The sequence below is a fragment of the Cyrtonyx montezumae genome, unplaced genomic scaffold (assembly GCF_038088225.1).
Source record: "Cyrtonyx montezumae isolate F1298 unplaced genomic scaffold, pur_monq_1.0 scaffold_7, whole genome shotgun sequence".
NCBI classification, from domain to species: Eukaryota; Metazoa; Chordata; class Aves; order Galliformes; family Odontophoridae; genus Cyrtonyx; species Cyrtonyx montezumae.
This window is the reverse complement of record NW_027072078.1, coordinates 3,604,405-3,627,358: the sequence shown is the minus strand read 5'-3', so window position 1 is coordinate 3,627,358 and position 22,954 is coordinate 3,604,405. Positions and strand designations below refer to the sequence as shown.

At 38.7% G+C, this 22,954-nt stretch overlaps 1 protein-coding gene across 1 annotated transcript in view; it reads left to right on the top strand.

Annotated features, from left to right (window-relative positions):
* Positions 1-2,193: 2,193 nt before the first annotated feature.
* The window catches only part of SPAG16 (sperm associated antigen 16), a 337,389-nt gene continuing 316,628 nt past the window's right edge, over positions 2,194-22,954 (top strand). Inside the window, 8 exon segments of the mRNA XM_065750928.1 lie at positions 2,194-2,221; positions 2,945-3,009; positions 3,388-3,486; positions 8,504-8,631; positions 13,706-13,843; positions 17,727-17,834; positions 18,835-18,952; positions 19,985-20,054. Coding sequence (XP_065607000.1) covers positions 2,194-2,221; positions 2,945-3,009; positions 3,388-3,486; positions 8,504-8,631; positions 13,706-13,843; positions 17,727-17,834; positions 18,835-18,952; positions 19,985-20,054 — 754 coding nt within the window.

Genomic DNA, 22,954 nt, shown 5'->3' with positions numbered 1-22,954 from the left:
CACTGCATGCAATATTACACTCTTCAGAAAGCTGAATGGTTACCCCCTCAGAAACTTTTATGGGACTTCTGTACAATGAATACATGCACAGTACAAGGATATAGAACTTCCCATTCTGTTTCCCTACCAGCCATACTCTGTGCATGCAAAGCCATCAGCTAAAGGAACTTCCCTTCTGGTAAGCCATTTTTGATTCAGAATCAGTGTTTCAAATCTCCTTGATATGCTTCTTAAGATAACTGCTCGCCAAATTCTGTGTGTCGCTGCGTTGTTGTACAAGCAGCTGCCAGATGGTAATACAGAGAGAATGCACTTAATGTCAGTTGCCTAACTGGAAACCAGATGGCACAGCAGAAGTTGGAGCAAGATGTTTGCCAACTCGTTCTCGCTTCCAGCTGTGGTCCCATGCTGCACCATGGGACGACGGCCTTTTCACTGTCACCATGATGCCCACATCTGCCCATTCAGAAAGGTGAGCTGATGGCTTTCTCTTGTCCCTTCTCCCCTGAAAAACGAGAAATGCGTGTGCAGAAGTCAGTGGAGCACTCCACAAGCCATCTTTTCAAACAGCAGAACTTGCCTCCCAGCAAAAAGGAGCCATCTGACAGGCTGAGGTAGCGGCAACAACGAGTGAAACCGAAGGGACAGCGACCTCGACTCACACCGCCTGCTCTCGCGAGAGCTCCGCCTCCTCTCGCGAGAGCCGCGCCGCCTTGGTAACGGCGTGCGTCTGCTGTCATGGAGGAGGCTGCTGCGGGCTCTGAGGCGTCCTTCTGCCTGCAGAGTATCCTTGCGCCCCGCCAAGGGCTGCTCCCTTCGCCTGAGGCGGGCGGGATGTGGAGCTCGCCTTTCCTTCGGCGCTCTCCTGAGGCTCGAGCCGCTTTGGGCGGGACGGAGTGCTGTGGGATAACGCTAGGAAGGGCGAGCGTGCGGGGTGGTTGCTATTAAGGCTCCCTGACTGAGCCTCGGGGCTCACTGGAAATAACACACCCGTCTCCAGGCTGCGCGGGCAGCTGAGAAAGGCTGTTTTTAAACCAATCCAGCAGCAGCACTGCCTTTCTTGAGGGAATGCAGTAGTTTTAAAGCAGTTAAAAGAGTTCTGTGGTTTAATTGTGTGCTTGGCTATTAGTATTTTTCATTTGAGATTGTGCACTATTTGCAGCGATGCAAGGAAACAGCATTTCCTTGTTTTTATCTCAGAGTGCTTTACTTGGGAAGGTGTATTGCATTGAAAGATCTGATAACTGTGGAAGGAAACAGGCAAGGTGGGAGTTTGAGCTAAAGCTTGACTTGTAGCCGCATGAAAGATAGCTTTAGAGAGAACAGTGTAATAAGACTGGTAAACGTGATGTGAATAAGTTGAGGTGTCATTGGGATTTGCTTCACTGCCGTGTGGTCAGACCCTGGTCCTGAACGCTCCTGTTCTAGGGAGCTGGCAGACAACTGCAGCCCAGCCTTATGCCCCAGTCCCTGGCTGTTATCCCACCTTGGTTGAGACAGCTTAAAGTCTTGACCCAAAACACAACCTATTGCCATCTCAGTTCTATTTCATTGTCTTGATGGGCACACGTGTGTCCTGGCATACTATGCTGAGGAAAGATGCATTAATTGAACGGTGCACTTCATTTGTTCTGCTATTACATTCCTAGTTTGTAATCTGGATTACTTGTGCAATGGAGATCAGGTGTAGAGCTGAAGCTAATCACTTGTGGGTGGGGCTCCTGTTGATTTGCTTTTCCCTCTGAAAGAAAACAAGCAACTTTTTTTTTTTTTTTTAAGATGAGTTCTTGCATAGTTAAGGTTTTAGAAATTAACTTTGAGAATCATTGAAGTTAGAAAATGAATTTTTTACAGAGGAGGAAAGGAGATGCTGAGAGGCTGTGACTTGCATTCAAATCCATGTTTCACATCTGCAGCAATTAGAGAAGAAAATATGGGGGTGTGTCTGTCACAGGTGTTTGCCTTTACAAACCTGAGCCTAGGTAGGGAGTTTTTAAGAAGCATTCATGCCAGCTTCCTACCTACGTATATAGGTTTTTGTAGGAAGTGTGTGGTGTAATTGTGCAGCTTTAGGTGTACAGATGTGCTTTGACTTGGTTACTGAAAGTTAGGTCCTTATTCATATAGTTGTTTTGTTCTTTTGTTTGGCTTGTTTAGGAAGGAAAACGATGTCTTTCTAATTGTTATCTTAAGATGCATCCAAAGGTGGTTATTCTTTTTGGTATGTGAGCCTCCTGGGTGCTTACAGTTTAGCTGGTAGCTTGTGTGCTGTGCTGCTGGGAACTTCAATACAGACAGTAATTTTACAGACATTGTGCTGTGTGAACTGTAGCAAAAAGCTGTGTTGTTTTTTTTTTGTCTTGTTTTAGTTGAAGACGTCACATTGGGGAAATTATATTAAGTTTTTTTCCCCATCTTTATTCTGTTCCCTTTCATAAAAAGAAGTTACCATCTAAAATTGCTGCATGTGAAGTAGTGAATTGCTGACTCTTCTTCAGAAGTTAATTTCTAGTTTATTTACGTGGGTCATTTGTAGGCTAACTGATTTCCTAGGGAAACAGTCAGCAGTGCATCTTACAAAAGCCATTTCTGTTGTGCGTTCAAGAGCTGTAAGGCTAGTGGATGAGATGTTTATTTTAGTTTCGTTTTACACCATTTGTTACTTTAATGAAAAGGCTGACTATAAAGCATAGGGGGGAGCTGTAAATAATTTGCAATGGATTTTTAGCATTTCAGAGTTCACTTATCTTTGTACCGTAGATGTGTAGTGATTATTATTTAAGGCACTTGCATCAGCTTTGGTAAATGAGGCAGTGATCAGTGTTTGATATGAGATGTTCAATTCTGAACTCCTCTGTGTTTGGTGCAGCGAAGTGAGGGTGCTCGTGGTTTTCCCAGGTTTTCCTTTAAGCTTCTAACAGGTGGCATGCATCAAATGTTTCAGCCTTAACAAAACCTGCAGATATCACTATTACAGACGACTTGAAGGATGATTATCAGTACGAAGAGGTAATTTGCTGAATTGATTATCTTACGTGATAGCTGCAGTATTCCTGTTGGATTCTTTTGTTTCTCTTCAACATCAGACTACTCTAGGAGGAGTAGTGGCACGAGCCTCCTTTTTTCAAGTGTGAGGATATCTTTATTTGATAAGATTTGGTATGACATTTAGTTATGCCTTTTATTTCCAAATTAAGTGTTAAGAGGATACAGGTAATTCTATTTCAGCTTAGTTTTAACAAATGTTTCTAAAACAAAATGTCACCAGGGCAAAATGTTTTTAAAGGGAATGAGATTGTGTTCAGTAGTGGTCATGGAGGTAGAAACAGTTGTGCTTGGGAAAATGTATGAAACATTGATACTTGTTCTCTAAATCCTTTCATTTAGGTGTCAGCAGATGATGAATTCAGTCTCCAGGAAAGTGATGAGGATCTGTCTGAGGCTCTGCACACTGTTCAAGAGCAGGCTGAAGATGCCCGCATTTTAGTAAGAACTTTAAGACAAATTGATAAGGTTGTCATTTAAAATGTTAAATTTAGCTGGTATTACTGGGTTAAAAAGTACAGATTGTAGTTTATTTGAATTATGTAATATCTCATGGAGAAGATTACATCTTACCACTTAGAAGTTTTTAGGACTGAACATGTCACAGTGAAAAAAGAGAAGTTTAGTTACCTTTGTGTCATTTTCCTTTACCTTTTATTTTATGGACCCTGATTGAAGTTGTTTCAAATAAATAATTTATTTTGAAACATTAGTAAAATCAATTAGATTTTGTTTTATGCCAGTAGAGTGAATGAGAATGTGGTCCCCCACAGGAAAGCAACTGCTTTTACTTAATAACACCCACAGAAATGTGCACCTGAATGCTTTGCTGAAGGTGTTTTTTCTATATTAAAAATAAAGATGCTGCTTCTACACTGTGCTAAACCAGAAAATTAACGAAATTATCAATCCTTTCACACACAGCATTAGTCTTCAGTGCCTCTTAAGTTTACAGTTGGATTTCAGAGGTGTCATGTGATAGTTTGGAGTTGCACACTGGGATCATTATTTTGCGTTTTCTGAAATATGACCTACTTGAATTTATTGAGTTATTGCAATCTAATGGAGAAGTGCTTTCCCTGTCTCATAGCCTCATCAGTAAGCTGTTATCTTAGTCTGTTTTGCAAGGGCAAAATATTGCTAAGTTAAAATACTGAGTGGTTCTTAGGATCAGAGTGGAAGAAAAATCTGTATCTTCTTTGTCCCTGTGCATATCAACAATCAGTTCTGTGTTTGAGATGAACCTTTGAGTAAAACCTCTCTGTATGAAAGACTTGAGGTGCTTTGAAACTGGATATGCCTGATAGTTATCAGTAAAAGCTTCTGAAGTCTTTTCCTTAACCAAACAGTGGGTAATGCTCCTCATGGGTCACTGCAGTTATACCTATTTCAATGTGAAATATTGGCATTCAAATAAAAAGAGAAACCAGAAGTGATATCTTTTATCTGCTATTTTGGCAGTGGAATAAATAAGTAGTATTTTACTTCTCTTGATTGAATTTTAAGAGAATGAAACAGTGTATGTCCCATTTATTTCAACTGATGAAACTGAGCTTTATTAAATCAGAAGAAAACGTAGTCAAGGACAAGTGGAATTTGCTTTTACACTTAGGATAGCAGGTATTTGTTTTCTTGGCTCATTATTTGGAGGCTTTGTTCTTTTCCATAACTTTGGAGTGGAAATCTTTATTTCCACCTCTAGATGGAAAGCCACAGAAAGAAGAATTAATACACTTGCTAGCTCCTTCCTTGATGATTTTTTTTTTTGTAAGGATGTGCAGTGCATTCTGTGGGACTCAATGTCTGCAGTGGTGCTCGTTCATTGGAAGAACCAAGTGTTGCAGCACACGCTTTCACTGCCCCAAGTAGAAGCTCCATGTCCATGAATTAATACTGAATCAATATTCCAGCTATGAGCTAAGAAGCACAGTGGAAGGCTGTCTGCACATGATAAATAATCAGTCCATTTTTTTTTCCAGTTATCAACTTCTAAGGTTGGCTAAAATAAGTTACGTTAGGTAATAACTGCATCCTCAAGGAGCTTCACTGCAGTAGTTCGAGTGATTCTTGTGTGTAGTTGCTGTTCATAGTAACCTGTCCCCCTAATTCTTTATTGAAGATTGCACTCCAGTGCTTCATGCAAATGTGTTTTTTTTAAAGACATTTTATAGAGCAAGTGTGGATCAAGTGAACTCAGGAACGTTTTAGCAATTAGCCAAATGCAGGCACTCAACTTGCAAACTGTGGGTATTTGTGGTAACTAGGGTTTCTCTTACGCTCTGAAAGAAAAAGGTCAAGTGTAACCAGGAAAATCTCAGAACAACTCTTATTTTCAAACTTCCTTCTGAAGTAATTAGCACTAATTTCTAAACGAAGAAGAGCAAACATAAGCAAATGCGATGATGCGTTTTACCTTTTTTTAATTTTTAATTTAAAATATTGGTTTGTGCAGATTAAAGGTATGTCTCTGCAGGGGGTGCTGAGGCTTTATTTTCCCCCCTTTCTCTGGATCTTTGCCTGGGTGCAGTGCAACTGCTTTTTTTAGGAGTTTAGAGCTCCCTCACTTGGGCCTTGCCTTTTGCAGTGCACATCTTTGTGTATGGATCCTCAGGGAGAAATGAGGCAGATGGAGCCCTCATCTTTAAATGCTGTTTCCCCCCGATCTGGGGGCAGCTGAAACAACATGGAGTAGTGCAGGGCAAGGCGTGTTTTGCATAGCCGTGGTTGTACTTACTGTTTCTGTTCCATTTGTCCTTTTCTGTCACAACTCATGATTCATTTTTTTTCTGTTCTCCTTGCTTTAAGACATTGTGAAGTTACATCAAGTGTTTTTAAAAATGAGTACTGGAGTATTTTGCATATTAAAGGCTGTTTTCAGCTGGTAGGGACCTTAAGAAAAGGTTACAGAACTTCTGGAAATTCACACAGATGAAAGAAAGCAGAGTGAATTACTTTCTTTAGTAGATAGAGCTTTTGCACTTGCATTCCAAGGCCTTTATTTCTTAGTATCCCAAATGGTAACCTGAAGTCACATTGCCAGCATTAACCTTCTGTTTTGCTACACAGCTCTGATGATTTTGTTTGATCTTGTTAAAAATCTTTGATTTTTTTTTTTGTTCCTTCTTTTATGAGTTTTACAGAAATGTACTGGCTTGTTTTCCAAATAAATTATTGGTTTACCTGTTGTTAATTTTTCTTCACCGAGCCAAATTTCTGTGAGTATTGTGGAAATCTGTAGGTGAAGTGCTTGGTGATTAATTTGTTGGTCATATGTGCCATCCTTACACTCAGTCTTTTTAGGATTGTAACTCAAAGAGAAGTAATTTAAGGGATTCTGTTTAGTGAAAATAATGCTTTTGTCTATATAGCTATTGTTGGATGTCAGTTTGCACCCCATATATTAATAGAATGCTTCTTCCTTATGCCTAAAGAGGGAAATAAACACTAAAATCATTTCTTGCCCTTCTGTGGATAGTCATCTGAAGAAAGTGATTAGCCTAACACTGCTCACGAGGGCTGCAGAAGAACTAGGACTTGCCCTCTGCATTCCTGAGGTGCTCTTCCAATATTGTGCAAATAGGGAAAAATGAATGCAGTCTATGCTGTTCTCTGCTCAGTTCCTGAAATGATTCTCAGTGCTAGTAGCTAGCTAATAAATTCTGCTCTGCACAGATGAAATGGATTCCTCTCATATTTCCATTTATTAAAGGAATCAAGCTGTGTCATTTCTTCCACAGACTGGCTTTATAGATGCGTTTGGGAAGCTACAAGGAATGATATTAGACGTAGACATTAGACTTAGAATAAAGAAAGAAAAGCAAGAAAAAGGAGTGCAGCTGCCTATCTGCACGTGTATTCTTTGGTTCACATATTACCACAATTAGAAAGTAGACCTGTCTGTTACACTCTACCTCCATTAATGACTATACACTAAATATTGTGTTGTACTTGGCATGTTGTAGTGTCCCTAGTATTAACTTGGTCTTGCACACCTGCTTTTAGGCAGGTTGCTTGGATTGAACACCAAGATCATCCTGTATAGAGAAAGCTGCATGTTTTTATTGTATCAGGAGAAATGCTTTTGTCTCCAGGTAATTTATGCAGTCATGTTGATGGAGCACCTCCTCCCCTCCTTCTTCTCTGACCTTGGTGGCTGCAGGGCTGTTTATCCCCCATTTCTCACTCTGGTCTCTCCAGCAGCTGTTGTGCAGCAGTTTTTCCCTTCCTGAGGTCTGCTCTTGCAGAGGTGTACCCAGCATCACTCAGAGCTGAGCTCTGGCCAGTGGTGGGATGCTTTGGGAGCAGCTGGGTCTGATGCCACACGGGGCAGCAGTGGGCCCTGCTCTCTGGGTGCGTGCACTCTGCAGCCCTGTCGCTACCAGAACCTTGCTGCATAAATCCCAGGGCAGGAATAATCCACCTATGCCTGGGATTGTCGGAATTCCCCAGGCTAGTTAGCTGTTGAGCTCAGGTTTTGCTCTTTCTTCATCTTACTAGGAGGACAGGCTTGTGCAGTGCAGTCTTAGTAGCCCTAGTGTTGGTGACAAAGTCCATTGTTGCATTTTACCCAGCGTGAGGTTCCCTGAATGCATTTAGGCATGTCAGGTAGCTGCCAAGTTGCAGCAGCCTCTCTTACCTGATTATCTTCAAATGGCTTTGGGAGAGGATGTTTCAGACTGCATCGTATTTTACTTTGATACCTCCTCGTATCTTGATGCCTCTCTGGATGAGCTTAATATCAAGGAATGCACTGAGTTGTCTGGATATAGTTAGATGAAGGAAAGAAATTGATGTTACGACAGTAAGGTCTATAAGGCATATTTTTCTCTGTAGTAAAATGTGTTTTGTTTTGATTCAGCTTTTGGCAGCTATCCTTGACCAATGAGTTGACCTTAGCTTAGTAATTGTCTGTCTTGATGGTGGCACTGGGGAGCTGGACATGAAGCCTCAGTGTACCATCTGCCTTTTGCTAACACTTACAGCAGTGTGGTCTGACACTCCATTGTCTGCGTGTGGATGCTGAGAAGAAAAGGAAAAACTGATGTTTGTGGGGCTTCCTATGTAAGATGCCTAATGATGGAGATGCAGGGGAAGTACTGAGGTTTTCATCTGTAGTTTTGAAGGCTGCCAAAGGCTGCAGGAACATGAGAAATAACATTTTCTCTCCATTCAGTGGCAAAACATCATCTATTAGTTCAAATAGTTTCAGATCCCTATCAGTTTATTCCTGGTTCAGAGTTTATTCCTTAAATAGTGTAATTTTTTACTTCGTTCTCTATAATCTTCCATAGGTTTTGATACTAGAAAATATTGGGTCAGTGACTGCAGGTCTGATAAGCAAGGAGAAGGGGGGCATTCAGCTGTACTCAATAGATCTGTGACTTTAGATGACTTCAGAAACAGTGGTAACTATGTTTCTCTGGTAGGTTTAATAACAAATATTAAATTTTCATTTCAGGCTTCCAAATCAGTTCTGACTTCTGAGAAATCAGTGTCTGAAATACCTGAAGCAGTGGACGACTTCTTTTGCAATTTTTTCTCCAGTCTGGGTATGTCCAGAACCCTTGACTGCTTCCAGACTGAATGGTAAGATAAGAGATTTTAAGTATCCTTCAGAACTAGGAAGTAGAGCTGAGGGTTCAGATATTTAAAGTGTTTCAGGATGTGTTTCCAGAAAAATTTCAGAATGAGTCCCTAATAATATGCATTGTTCTATTGATCAGATAGATATGTTGAAGATTAAAACTGTTGTTTTTAGGACATATTTTCCCAAAAGCCAAATCCAGGGAGCTACTGAACAGGTAACTTTGAAAGGTTCTCCACATTTGACCTCACTCCAGAAATGTTCACTGTAGACCTTTTTTGTGACCAGTGAAGAGAAATACCTCATTTGTGATGTACTGTTTAAATACCTTCCCATCTCCATTGACTACCAAAGAAGAGTGGAAAGCACCTGCAATCCAAAAAGTTGTTGATTGATGAAATAAATCCCCTGCAGAATGACCCAGCATTTCATTTCAGTGATGCTGCTTTTATTTTCTTGCTTTCCAAAACCTGGGTGCTCACTTGAAGGCTGGGTGCTTTGTAGTGTATTGTAGTACTCAGTATATTTTATTTGTTTTGCATGATTTTGGACATTTTTCATAAAGGCCTTGTATTTTGAGGCAGAATAAGCACAATCTTTGACAATTTTTTTTTAAGTCAGTCAAAATAGTGTGGTAGTTGGCTTTCTTTTGTTTATTAATGTCATTGTGATTTAAATGATCCTTGGAGGAGGAGCACTGTGGTTCTGTACTCATTTCCACGGAAGGACTGATACAGGTGGTGTAAGTTTGAAAGCGTGTAGCAGTTTTTATGGGAAAAGATAATTAATACTAGATAGATATAAATAGTGACCTTTTTGTGAAACTACAGCTTCCTTTGAAGCATTTACTGTCTGATTTTTATATCAGTGGCAAAATTCAAACAGCTTTTTAACAGAGCAAGAGCTCGTTTTAGCAGGCTCTGTCTTGTAAATCCTTAGGTGTACGTGCAGTTTTTTTTCCTCTCTGAGTAGTATGTTTAATTTCAGTAGCATTACAAATAAGCTCAGTGTGGCAGGAAATAGTCCTAGTGTATAGCAACTAGCTGCATTTAATACCTTATTTCAAAACGTTTCCTGTTGGTTTGAGATAGATAATTTACAGTATTAATGAAAGTGAGAGCAGATTAGTGTACTCAGGTTCTTCATTATGTATTGGGACGACTCTCTTGGTCTCACGCTGCGGTGATCAAGTACTAATGGAATTTCAAATGAGAAATTAATTAACGTAGAGAAAATTTATCAAAAGGGCTGCTTTGAAATAATTGTCTGTCTAAGATCTAAAGGTCATTTAAATTGAAGCAAATTATCTGTTTATTTCAGGGTTTGAAAAAACACTTTGGTATGCTGTCCAGCTGTATAAGATGTCATTATTGCTTTATTTTAAGGCAAACTCATTATTTCTTTGTAATGAAAAAATTTCTAACACAGTGATTTTCTTCAGTATTTTTTGCACGCTTTTCTCTCAACTGTACTTTAAAGAGTTAAAAATTAGACTAAAGTTATTTTTAGAACGTGTAATTTACCATTAATTTTTCTATTCTTTTGATATACAAGATTTGTAGTGCTTTTGTTACTCATGAAGTGTACTGATTGACAGCTCTGCAGTATGAAGTGCATGAGCTGATCAGCTGTGAATTGATGTATCCGACAGTCTATAGCTCCTAATCCCAGAGAGCTTGCTGCTGCTGGCAGCCTGGTGCCAGGCTGATGAGCAGATGAACCATTTGCTGTTCACACACAGCATGGAGCTTTCACTGCCTTTAGTGAGTAAACTTATTTGACTGGTTATCTCCAAGTGTTTCAGAGACCTGGAGATGTTTCAGCGTGGGAGTAAAATGAGCCCTGCAGGCTAATTGCAGGACAATGATTTGAAAATTTTCATGTGGTTAAAGCTGTGAATAAACTTAAGTGATCTTACAAGGTGAAAAGCTTTCTGAGTCTTTAGTATACCTTGAAAAGATTGTCTGGGTCCGTACATAGCAGAACATTTTGAAGCAAGGCTGACGTGTCCTCCTGGAGTATAAAGGCAGATTCATTTAAAAGCTAAGTAAAAAACAGAACCAAACCAAAAACCGTTTTTGGTAGAAAGAGGAAAATGGATGTAGGTTGTGATCCTCCATGTCATAACTCCCCAAAGACAGTGGAAATAATCTGCTTACTTCAGACTGACCTAAGTTTCTTCTGGTTCTTCTGTTGCGAGTTCTCCTTAGTCCTGAGGTCATATAGTCCTATTAATGTACATCGTGCCCTAGGCTTAGAAATCCTGAGGCAAATGAGGCTTGTTAGTTCTAGAGCAGCATCACTCTAAAACAGACTTTTTTTTTATTAGAACTGATATAATACTCATTTATAATACTCAAGTAGCTTCAAGTTTGCTTGCAAAGCCCGAGTGGACATCGATATTCTCTTGCTCTTGGTGCTAGGCATCGTGCAGAGTGACTGTCAGCAAAGATGAGACTAAAAATCAGTTGTTCCCAGCTCTTTTTTATTTTTATTTTTATTTTTTCCCTTCTTGAAGAAGAATCAGTTCTGGTTCTCAGCTTGAGCTTGTAACGAGTGAAACAAGTCTGTATATAAATGTCAGCCTGGATTTGTAGGGCACTTGCAGCTGCAGTAAGTGAATACACTTTGTGTATTTCAGACCAGGAGCAAATAAAAGTATTTCCTGATACTGTTTGTATGCACTAGTTATATATACTGTTTATAACTTCACTTAATCATAGAAGCATAAATTTATATTTATTTAATTGGTTCGCTTGCTGCAGGAGATGAAAATTTAGGTCCTCTTTGTCTTAATCTAGTTTTGCACAAGTCACTTGCCTACAGAGCAAGCATAACATGGTAATATGAATTTTCCACTTACGTGCCACAGTTATAGATGGGAAGAGTACACTAGGGCTTTGTTTTTTGTGCTCGTTTCTTTCTTAGTTTTCTGTTGAAACTGCTGAAGAGGTTATCAATTAAAGTGATAATTTTATTTAAGAAATTTCTTTTAAAAGCTGAAACATGTCCCTGAATGCATCTCTAGGTGAGTTACCCCTAGATAAAAGATTATCCTCAGCTGTCTGTCACTTAGTTTAATTGCACGGCCTGTCTACAACCTGATTGCTTTAGATCTGTTAGGAACTCAAAATCAGTGTAATTGATGAAGTAGTAATGTATTATTGTAAGTCAGTCTGCACTGGGCTTTGATCATGAAATCATAGTTGGCCATCTGTTCCTTCACTTTCGAAGTTCTTAGTTAATTGTTAACGGCGATTCGAGAATTATAACTCATTTGTTCTGAAAATCTTAGGAAAATGCTCTTGTGTACAAGGAACTAATTTCATTTTGCATCACAGATCCTTTCTATTATGGATGAAATGAGAACAACAACAAATTGGCAGTTGGCTAGGCACGCAGGAGCTAAGTTTTACTGGACAAAATATCACAGTTCAATCTTGTTCTATGGCTTTCTATTCCACTTCTGCTGCATGCCCTACACCCTTTGTTTTTGGGAGGGCTCTTAGATGAGAGTGATTTTTTTCATCATTAATTATATTTCATTAAAAATGTCTTTCAGAGTTCTTAGCTCTTCTGGTGACTAACTGCATCCGTCTTTGGTGTGTCCTCATGCAGGAAGTTGGTGTTTTTCATGAAGTTTATTTGGGGCATTCAGTGAAGAAATTTTCTTGGCAAATACAGGAGCTCATGGATTTGTGGTCATTGGCAATAAGAAGTGCTCTTCAGTATTTTTGATAAGAATTGTATCTACACATCAATTAGTATTCATTAAATAAATGACTGAGCTTCCTTCTTGGCATTAGAGGTCTTGCTACTGTAATTTGCTTAAGAAAACAAAGTGAAGATGCAGTGAGTTTTGCTTTGTACCCATTCCGTTTAATCTTTCAAAATCCTGATGTCTTTTGGTGGTGAATGTGAATGACAGCTTTATCTGTAAGAATGAGTGTTTCTACAGCTACTCGTAGTATTTGGATAAGCAGCTGGCTGTAGGAACTCATTTAGGTACAGGAGTTTCTAACATTCCCCTTAATTTTTTGTAAGATCTCAGGTAAAAGTCACTTTCTGAGTTACAGGAGTCAGAGTTTCTGAGTCTACAGGAGTAGACCTTCTTGTTTCTGCAGCATGATTTATGTATCTAGGAATGCTGTGCCTTCTGACTACTGGTTCAAAATGTTTTTCCTCTGAAAAGGCAAATTAACACTCCTGTTATTCCTTTTAGTGTCAGAACTTGTCTTTACATTGTCTCTTAGATTTATCCTGGCTTGCTCTATTGATATCCTTTCAACAGATGAACATTCCTAAAAGGTACCCATCTATGACTGAGTGGCTTTCATTCCTAAGGTTCCTGAATTGCTAGACAGGATTACATATTGCCCTATATCTGCTTCTCAAAATGTAAGTTAGTCTGTACTTACTTTTATTAAAAAAAAAAAACAGCACTCAGGCTTCTACATCACAGAATCTTGTTCTACAGAGACTGGCAAAGTGAACAAATACATTTAAATAAGGAGAGGGCAACGTAAGTAATCAGGATGGAATGAGGAAGATGAATGAAGAAATTGTATTAAGTGAGCTCAAAGTGCTGTGCTGAAGATAGCCTGTAGAGTCACTCATCCACATTATTCACAGCTTCATCAGTCTCTGAGTCTCAAAAGGAAGTATCTGTATCTTCTGCACATCTGAGCACATGAGAGAAAAAGCTGTTTGTGTACACAAACATACAGAAGTTGAAAACCTTAAATTGTTGTTAGAATGACAATACTTTTTCATTCTTAAGACTTTCTTTGGGAGCAAGAAAGGAAAAGAGCCAGTGTATGGTTCAAGTAGTGTGTTATCTGTGTTGCATTTGGTTTACGAACAATGAAAATATGTTTTAGAATGAGAAGTGGCAAAATAGAACACTGCTGTGGGATAGTAATATTGCTAATTGGTAGTGATTATCAAAGAGGTAAATGCTTTCAGTTAGGAAATACCTGCCTTGATAATTTATATAAATGGTGGCATGAGATGGGAAATGCTAATGAACTGAGAAATAGGGAACGCAGAATAAAATCTTTTTCCAACTTCTCCTAGGTACGAGCTCGTAGAGAGAGGTGTGTTCACAGCCGAAGGCATTGGGTCTGTGCCAACCGTGTATACCTGCAACCATCAACTGAGGGCTGAGAATGCACAACTGAGGGAAGATTTGGACAACTATAAACGTGCTGCTAAGTATGAAGTTTCATTAAACCAAATAATATACAGTAGAAAATGGCCTGATAAAGTATAAACCCAAGTACTTAATGGAAAGAATAAATTAGTGTTCGTTATGCTGACTGCATGTATTTTTATTTCTAGGTGATAGTTCCAATAAAGCTTAATTTTTTGTGTTCTTTTGGAAACCAAAATCTTTATCTTAACGAGGCTATAGAACATAATTTTCAAGATGCATTGATTGCAATAAATACATAGAAACAAGAAGCTGTGATGTGTGGAAGTAGAAAGTAAAATATTATATCCAATATGTATTAAAATATACTATAAATTAGATCTAGTACAAAATAGCAGCATAGAAAAAATTAATTTACCCTCCTTTTAAAAAGAAAGTGAAAAATCAGTCACTTTGGTCTCAGTAGTGGTATGTTGGTGTAAATTACATTCATTGATTACGTTTATGTGGCAGTGGGTGATGTTGCAAGTCAGTTGTACTGAAGATATAAGAGTTAAAATACTTAGCCTGTGTAGTGGAGATGCAGTCTCCTCTGAAGAGTGGTAGATCTGCATGTATTCTTCAGGTATTAACCCTAAGAGATAATATCACGCTTGACTTTGTTTTTTTTTCTACTGTGTAATTTTAAAATATGTGCTTATAAAATCCCTGTGAGCAACAATCAGAAGGAGGGCAATCAGCCAGACAAAGAAACCCTCTGTTTTTCTGGTTCTCGTCTAGATTGGTCAAGCTATTTATTTTCATTAAGATTGTTCTTCTATATGAAAAACAGCTACTTAGATCTTAGTCATTATCACCAGCAGTGATTATAATCAAATTATTTTCCAATGATAATGATTTATTACCTTTTAATTGGAAAAATTAATTGACTGTTGTCTAATGGCTATGTAAACAGCCCTAATAATGATTAAGTCAAATATTGCAGTGTCAATTAGACTGGGAGATGGGCTGTTTTATACTGGAAGTTTCTACTTCCAGTTTATACTGCAGTTTCTTTGGTTATGGGATTTGAGTGCTGAGTGTCTCCCATTTGCGTTGGAGAGCAGGGAGCAGTACAAAATGTAACCCTTCTGAAATGGATTACTGTTAGTAGCTCAGATGGCTTTCTGTTCTTTTTTCCCCCTCCTTTTTTTTATTTCATGAAGCAGAAAATGTAATAACAAGATAGTGGAAGCAAATGGTGATTTGGTATTAATCGACGTAAGCTTGTTTTATTGGTTTTGAATATTTTGTGAGTTGGGACAGTGCTGTTTCTGGAATAGAGTGAATCTGAGCAGTTGAGCTGTGCTGATTGTGAACTAGTGTTCCCTTGTCTTTTGGCTAAACGTTGCTTGTGACACCTGCCTCTAACTCCTTTTACTGAGGTGTTTAATGAGGTTTTTCTTGTGTGCCCATTCAAAAACCAGAGTCAGTACCCTGGCTATGATAAAGCTAGTATTAATCAGGAGCCAAAATTACCTGGGAACAGTGTGGGTTTTCAAATGTTGAGAGAGAGAATTCACCAACTTGCGCTCGCATCGGGATGCCTGAGAGCTCTAAAGAAATGCTGATTTGACTGGCTAGAAAATAACGATTTCTTATCAAAGGAATACCCATATTTTGCTATGTGAATCAGTCAGAAGGGAATCAGTCAGAAGGCTTTCACAGTGAGAATGCAGTGCTGTGAAGTGTGTTTGAAGATAGCTTTTAATCACATTCGGTGTTTCTGAGCTTGCTACTCTTGACAGCCTTCAGCTGAGAAGAGACATTATTTGGGACTTAGAGCAGTATGGGGGCCCAGGTTAAATGAGTGTAAACCAATTCCCTTCTGCAATAACACTGCTTAACAATTGCTGGAAGAGTGTTTAGAAGGGAAACGTAGTTGTGTTTTAGGTATCTTAATGCAGTATTTACATGATTGCGTGACAAGCAGTGAGCAAGTAGAGTGGATTACAGTCTGTTTTTTTGTGTTTCTCTGTGGCTTTTCATTGTTTATAGGGGAAAATGACAATTGGCCTCACTGGCTGTATGCAGCGAGTGTACACGTTTAATAGCTTGTCCAATATCTGAAGTCATCTTGAAATAGAACAAAATCCCTCAGATGTATATATTAAAAGAAATAAATCAGCCATTCCCTTAAAGTTTAGCTATGCTAGTCATGTTTAAATTACTAAAAACAGATGTTTTCTGGTAGAAATTGGTTTGTTATGTGACAATAGTTAAAATATATAGAGTAGACTCCGTTTTATCTTGAACGCCGCAGCTTATCTCTGGTCCTTTGGTAAGGGATGCTATCTGCTGCAATATTTCTCTAATGGTTGCCTAGATTTTCTTTCCAAGAGCATCTATTTCACTCGGGTTGCAGGCACTGTAACAGTTAAAATGCAAAGCAGTCTAGGAATGTGTCTGTTATTGCTATTCCTGCTCTCATCATTGATGAAATCAGTTGATCTCCTACCTCAGTACCAAAATATCAACAATCCTGCACTTGTTTATTCATTTACACCATGAAAAAATAGGGCAGGTTCACCTTTTGGTGTTGTGCACCATATTTAAATGCATCCATTTAATCACGTGGCACTTTTAATGCTCTTGATGCTAGATATTTTAAATAAAAGCACGAGGGTACATGTTCTCTAATTTTCTCTTTATTTTGATTAATATTCTTAAGTCTACAACTTTCAGCCTCTTGGAGAATTGAATTCCACATGAGTGCAGGTGGAACAAGGCACAAAACTTACCTTTGAAAATCAGTTCTTGGTTTTGTTGAGCTCTGCCCTCTTCTGAGAAGAGTTGAAATGGATTGACAAGTTATTCTGTTTCACAACTTGAGCGTGTGTGCATACACAAAGCTATGCGTGTGTCTGTAGCTGTGTGGAGTCTTTTTCTAGTGGTTCCTGCAGGGGAATCCCTGCCTGTTTGTTTTTCTCTGCCAGCTTTGGCTTTTATACTGTGTCATTAAATTCACTGTGCTTTACTTTGGGTCTTTCTGACTGTTCCTGCTACGTGCAGTGATTCACGTTTAAATGTACACGTGTAAATAATGATAGTTGCATGTTTAGGGAATATACATTATTTGTAATGTTAAATATAATGCATTGTATATGTAATACTTTAAGGTCCTATTCCTGGACCTGTGATTATTGTGTATACAGTAGTCACAGTGGCTTTTCTAACTAACTCCTCTGTTGAGGAGCAAGTGAGCTTTATTTTTGCAAAGAGCAAATCAGCTGATTTCTGTGCAAGTTAATTTCAAGCTTCCTGTGTAATTAAATAATGCGTGCACTAATCTTTCCTGCCAAATACACGTAGGAGCAAGGAGCATCTGTATACTGTAAATATACAGAGGGGTTTTTTATGTTTATAGAGCAAAGTGTCTGTGTCCCTTGGCTGTATGTAGAGCATGCTTAAAGAAAAGCAGGTTATTGGTATGTTTGCAATTCATTTTGAAATTTGATCTTTTCCTTCCTGCCGTGATGGACGGAGGACAAAGCCTGGGAATAGGCTGCACACTATTGGGTAGAGCCTAAAACTTCTCTAGTGTAGCTTTCTTTCAGAAACTAGATGATCCCTTCCAACCCCTACAATTCTGTGATTCCATGATTTGCAGGGCAATGGGACGCTTTTCCATCTCTCTGTCTCTTTCTGATGTGTCCTGCTAGAATCCCCATGGATTCCCTCTAAAGGAACAGAGGAATGGTAAAGAAGTGGAGAGTCTCCATGGTTCTGTATGCTGTTAAGCAACAAAAAGACCTCAAAGTGTGGTTTCCTACCATGGGGCATAGTAGCAATTCTCACACTTGGACATAGTAGCTATGTGCGTATCTGAATATGTATTCTATGTGTATTCAGCACACAGTAGGAAGAAGCTAATACATTTCTCATACATTTTCTGTTTATGTGTAGCAAAGCGAAAGAGGCCTTCCTAAAAATTCAGAAAGAACGTGACTTCCATAGAATGCACCATAAGCGAGTGGTCCAGGAGAAAAACAGGCTTATATGTGACATTAAAAGGTAAAAAACCAAAAAACAAAGGACTTGTATTACTGTAAAAATAACAACTTCATTGTTACCTGGTGTGTGGGAACTGTTAGGTCATGGCCTGAACAATGGTGGAGCATCTGGTGGAGAGGCACGGCTCGGTGAGCTGTTCTTTTCTTAGTACTGGCTTATGGCTTTCACAGGTTGGCTTCTGTTGTAGTAGGCAGCTTCCAAGCGTTTTCTAGGACGTTTCCTACCTCTCTTCACCTGATAAACCTGGGAATAAGACAATATAGTAGAGTTTAAAGTGCTGAAGTAGTTACAGTGAAGTGGCAGTTATATAAAACTTACTATGATGCTTTGATTGCAAATAACCCCAAATTTGGCCGTTGGTGTTGAGTCAAACTGATTTATTTTAGAATATTTGTTTTAATAATTTTGTCATTCAGAAAACATAACATACTTCAGTTTATTGTTGTCTCTTTCCCTTAAAAAGTGGAACTTGTATGTTATCCATCTGAGGATCATTGGGCCAGCTGAAAGAATTGAGTCGGGAAGCTTTTTTGTTTGCATGTTTATGCAAAAAACCAAGTTGTAGACTGCTTTATATCCACAGCTCCAAACGTTTCCTGGAATTCTGGCCTGTCAGTATTGTTATCAATCAATACATGCAACAGAAGCTAGGAGTTCTTTGCATTTAACTTTCATATTTGTATGTATTAATGCAGGAGAGCACTGTTCATTGACTCTGTGTGTCAGCGTTTTGCAAAATGCAGTCTTTTTGAAGCTGTTAGTGTCATGCGTTGTACCGATCAGTTTCTCTTCAGAGATTATATATCTGACTTTAATTTGGTCTGAGGAACTTAAGTAGTTAAGTATTCTAAAGAAAATGTTCACTGCAGTTAACAGATCGTCACCGTATTACATATTTTGCCTAGATTAGGATCTTAGTCAGTAGTTTGGGAAGGTATAGAGACAGAAATCTCTGATTTAAGTCATTTTTGTGGAAGCATTTGTCTCTTCTTTTTCACAGGCTGAAGGCACATTATACTTCATACCAACCAATGCTGCAGCAGCTGACTGAGAAATACCAGTCTGCACTGAGGGAGAAAATGTTAACTAGTTTGGAGAGAGACAGAGCAGTCAGGCAGGTAAAATTTTGGCAACCACTACTTGTAAAACTGTACGAAATGCTTTTGTTAAATAATTTGATGAATAAACAGAATATTTCTGGTAAAGCAACTCACAGAGAAAAATTAGAAAGTATCTTAATGCATTTTTTCCTAATTAGTAGGTAACCAGAGATCTTGTGACAGGAATAACGAAGTCCTACTTTGCTTCTGCAATCCTGTTTGATGTATAGGTTGGTATTCATGACATTACATTCCATTAGCAGAATGTACTATAAGCACAGAGAGGATGGGAGAAGAACAGAAAACTATCTTTTCTGTATTTAGCTAATAGGTTGTTTGCTTGGAAGAAAAAAGAAACTCTGAAAATGCACTGCATTTCAGCAGTAGCATTGGCTGTACGTGAGTGACGTGGAAGGAATTCAGCGTGCTGATGCTCTCTTCTAATAGTCTTCATCTCTCATTTCCTCCTTTCCTCTGCCTCCAGTTTTGCTCAGGTCACCTGAGGGCCTACTTGAAAAGTGTTCAATAAATAAAAGATGATGTCTTTAAAAAAAAAAAAGGTTACTGTTCAAATTTAGTTATTGCGACTTGGGAATACAAAACATAAAATGGTTCCAGTGCTATGAGATCTCAGGAATGTAAGAGCTGTCCAGTGATGAACTGTAAGAATACTGGAGCAATGGTGTTTTTGTAACAACACCATATTTCGTGGCATCTCTTTATGGTAAAGGTGCATGTGGTATGGTGCTGTGAAATTAAAGATCAGTGATAGCAGAGGTTAAAAGCTGATAGTGGGGTTTGGTCCCAAATATTACCTATGTCCACTTTGATTTAATAGAATTATAAAAGTACTTTGAGGAATTGTGGAAGGCTTGTCTTTTATCACACTTGCACTAGAAATAAATTTACAGTTTCTAACTCACAAGTAATAATCAGAAGATTAAAAACAAATGTGTATAACTTAAGCAGGCAACAGTGACGTGTGATATGAACAGAACAAAATCAAAGTTGACATTAGCTCTTCTTGTTCTCTTCTCTGCTTTACATTAGGTTATGGATTTACAAGCGACGTTACGTAATTTACAGTTTGGATGTGCAATTCATATTCCTGTGAAACAAGGTAAAAATATTCCTACAAACAAACTCAGACTGGTTATGGGATTTTTTAATGTTGTGGTGCATTACAAAATCTGGTGTAACAGTAAATTAGAAATAGTAATGCTCTAAACAGTTTTATCAGCTGTCTTGGTGACAGAGCAGCAATTTTATTATGTTAATATTTTTTCTGGCTGAGGACAGTGGGACTGCTCATGACAATATGGATATGAGTAACTGGGGAAGGACTTAGTACTAGGAATCTATATTGGCTGATTTTATTTTATCTACTAATACATTTTTCTCATGAGTGGATGTTTTGTTGTTTTTAGTTTGCTGTTCTGGAAATACTACTGTGAAGAAATCCAGCTTCTTGTTTTAGCCTGTCTCATTTTTACAGAAGGTTAATAGTAATGCAAGGATATATAATTTCTGCTGCAATAATATCTTTAGCTGTATATTGACAGCTTCAAGCACCTTCCCTATTGTTCTGAATAAATGCGTGATAGTTACGTATTCCTAACTGTCACAAAAACTATTCTGGCACCTTATTGTCCTCTGGTTTGCTAGGTAAGTGAAGTCTGTGCTGCCTCTTATTAGTGGAAGAGATGCACACTGAAAATTTTTAACCTGTTTCCAATTTCAGTTGAATTTGATGGAGAGAGATAAGTCTTAAAGAAACCAGGTTTAAAAAAACCTCATAAAAGTAGATGAGATGGTTAAGGGAAAGAGTAAGCTCTATTTCACAACAGAGCTTTCATAAGGGAAAGGTGTTAGGGTGTTTTGCACCTGGCTGCTGTCACGAGCAGTACTTCAGATTTGACACTAGAGGACTGAGAAGTTCTCAGTCATGTAGCTATTAAATACCATGCAGCTTCCTGGTGATGCATTTCTTGCAGTTAGAACTTAAAGAAATCCCTTGAAGCACACCCAGTTATCTCTTCAGTTAAAGAACATAGTCATTTTTATTTCTGTATGGACCTGGAAGGGTTCTGCAGACTTACCAGTGTAAGCTAAGCTATAATTTTCTATTTTGTATACAAGTAAATATCTACTAAAACAGAAGTTCTGTAGGTATAGATTTCATGTGTTAAATGAGTGGAATGCTCTCTTTTCTTCCTGTTTTTGGACTCTGATGCCTTTTTTTGGTAAGGAATTAATATTATATTCCTCAGCAAGGCGTGTTTTGGGCCCACAAAATGTCTATCTGTGGCTGTCTGTGTTGGATATGCACTCCCCTAGCCTTTAAATCTTCTTACAACTCAAGATACAAACCTCTGTCCCACCAGAGTGAGCTGTACTCATTTTCATTCCACTTCAGTCAGTGAGGTAGAAAATGGGCTTTTTGTTTCGTTAGTTTAGGAGTAGGGCATATAGCATTCAGTTTTTCATTGTACTCTCGTTTGCAGATACACATTGTGGGTTCTCCCCATCCTTGTGTTTTACACTATAGATGGCCTGCCTGTCTCTTTCCTACTACACGTACTTTCATTTGATACTGAGTGAATCTGAAAACTGCTCTCTGGCTGCTCACAGTGCTTGTTTATTCTTCAGAAACCTTGAGAGCACTTAATTCCAAAAAGTGACGAGCAGGGGAGCACTCTATAAATGAAGAAATAAAAAAAAGGAAGCATTTAGTCTCCAGCACAAATTATTATACTCATCAGCCACCCACGTGCTCATAGAAGCTTTAATTTTCCTCATACCCTGTGTATTGCAAATTAAGCAGCATTTGGGTTCATTTCTTGCCAGTACTTTGCCCTCTAATATTACATAATTCTTACTGCTCTCTGTAGGTCGCATTCATGTCACAGTGGGTGATATTTTCTGATTCAGATACTTTCTGTTGCTTCTTGAATTCTTATTCATGTGATGGTGTAACTGAAGCCTTGAGCAGCAGCAGTGTGTGGATACTGATGAGATGTTGGCTGTGTTTTACTTTAAATGTAAGCTCTTAATTCAGAAGGAACTGGTGCTGTTGGACTGGCAAGTCTCTGCTGTAGAGACGTACAGCTGTGTTTTCATTTTTGTCAGTTCCCATCTCTTCAGGACTTTGATACTTCAGTACATTGACACGTTTCAGATAGAAGTCAGTGAGCGCTCAGATTGGCAAGTTTGCCAAGGTGAGATGCCTCTTCTGGCCAGCTGTCTGCACAGAGCTTGGAGGTGTGAGGATGGCTGTTTGCCTGGCTGCAGGAGGTTGCCTATCGCTGCTGCTGCTTTTCTCTCACACTGTCTCTTGACTGCACAACACCTGGGAAGATGACTTTGGTTGGAGGGCATTGAGGGTGGCTAGTACCTAGGCTGGGAACTGCTCGAGAGTTGGAGGTATTGAATAGAAGCAATGAGGTCCAGCACAACCGATCTGTTGTGAGTTGTTTTCCTTTGTTTTCTGAGTGAACCATACAGAGTATAATTAAGAACAAAGGGAAGCTTTGTGTATCTGGCAGCTAGGTAGAAAAGAAAGTAAAGGATCTGAATGTTAAGTTCAGGACAACTATTCTGGATCTTTTACTTAGGCATTTGATGTAGCAACCTTTAGCCTGATGCTTTTCAATTAATTGAATGTACTGACATCTACGATACAGGGCATGTAATGTAATTTATTTACTAGGTGTGTTTTTGATTGGTGGTGGTTGTTGTTTTTTTTTTTGTCCTGCTGCCAGCCAGACTACTATTGAGCTATGGAAACAGTGCTTGTACTCAAAATCCTTCAAGAGAAGGTTGTCTTCAGGTGTTTTTTAAATGCTTACAAGCATAAGGCTTTGTTTTCTGTTCACAGTGCCACGATCATACATAGAGGAGTCTAATTATCAAAGAATTCGCAGGTTTTTCGTTTGATTTGATTTTCTGGATATTGGTATATATTAAGACCATTCGCAGCCTTACTTGTGGATTGAATGCTAAGTGGGTCTGTAAGGGAAA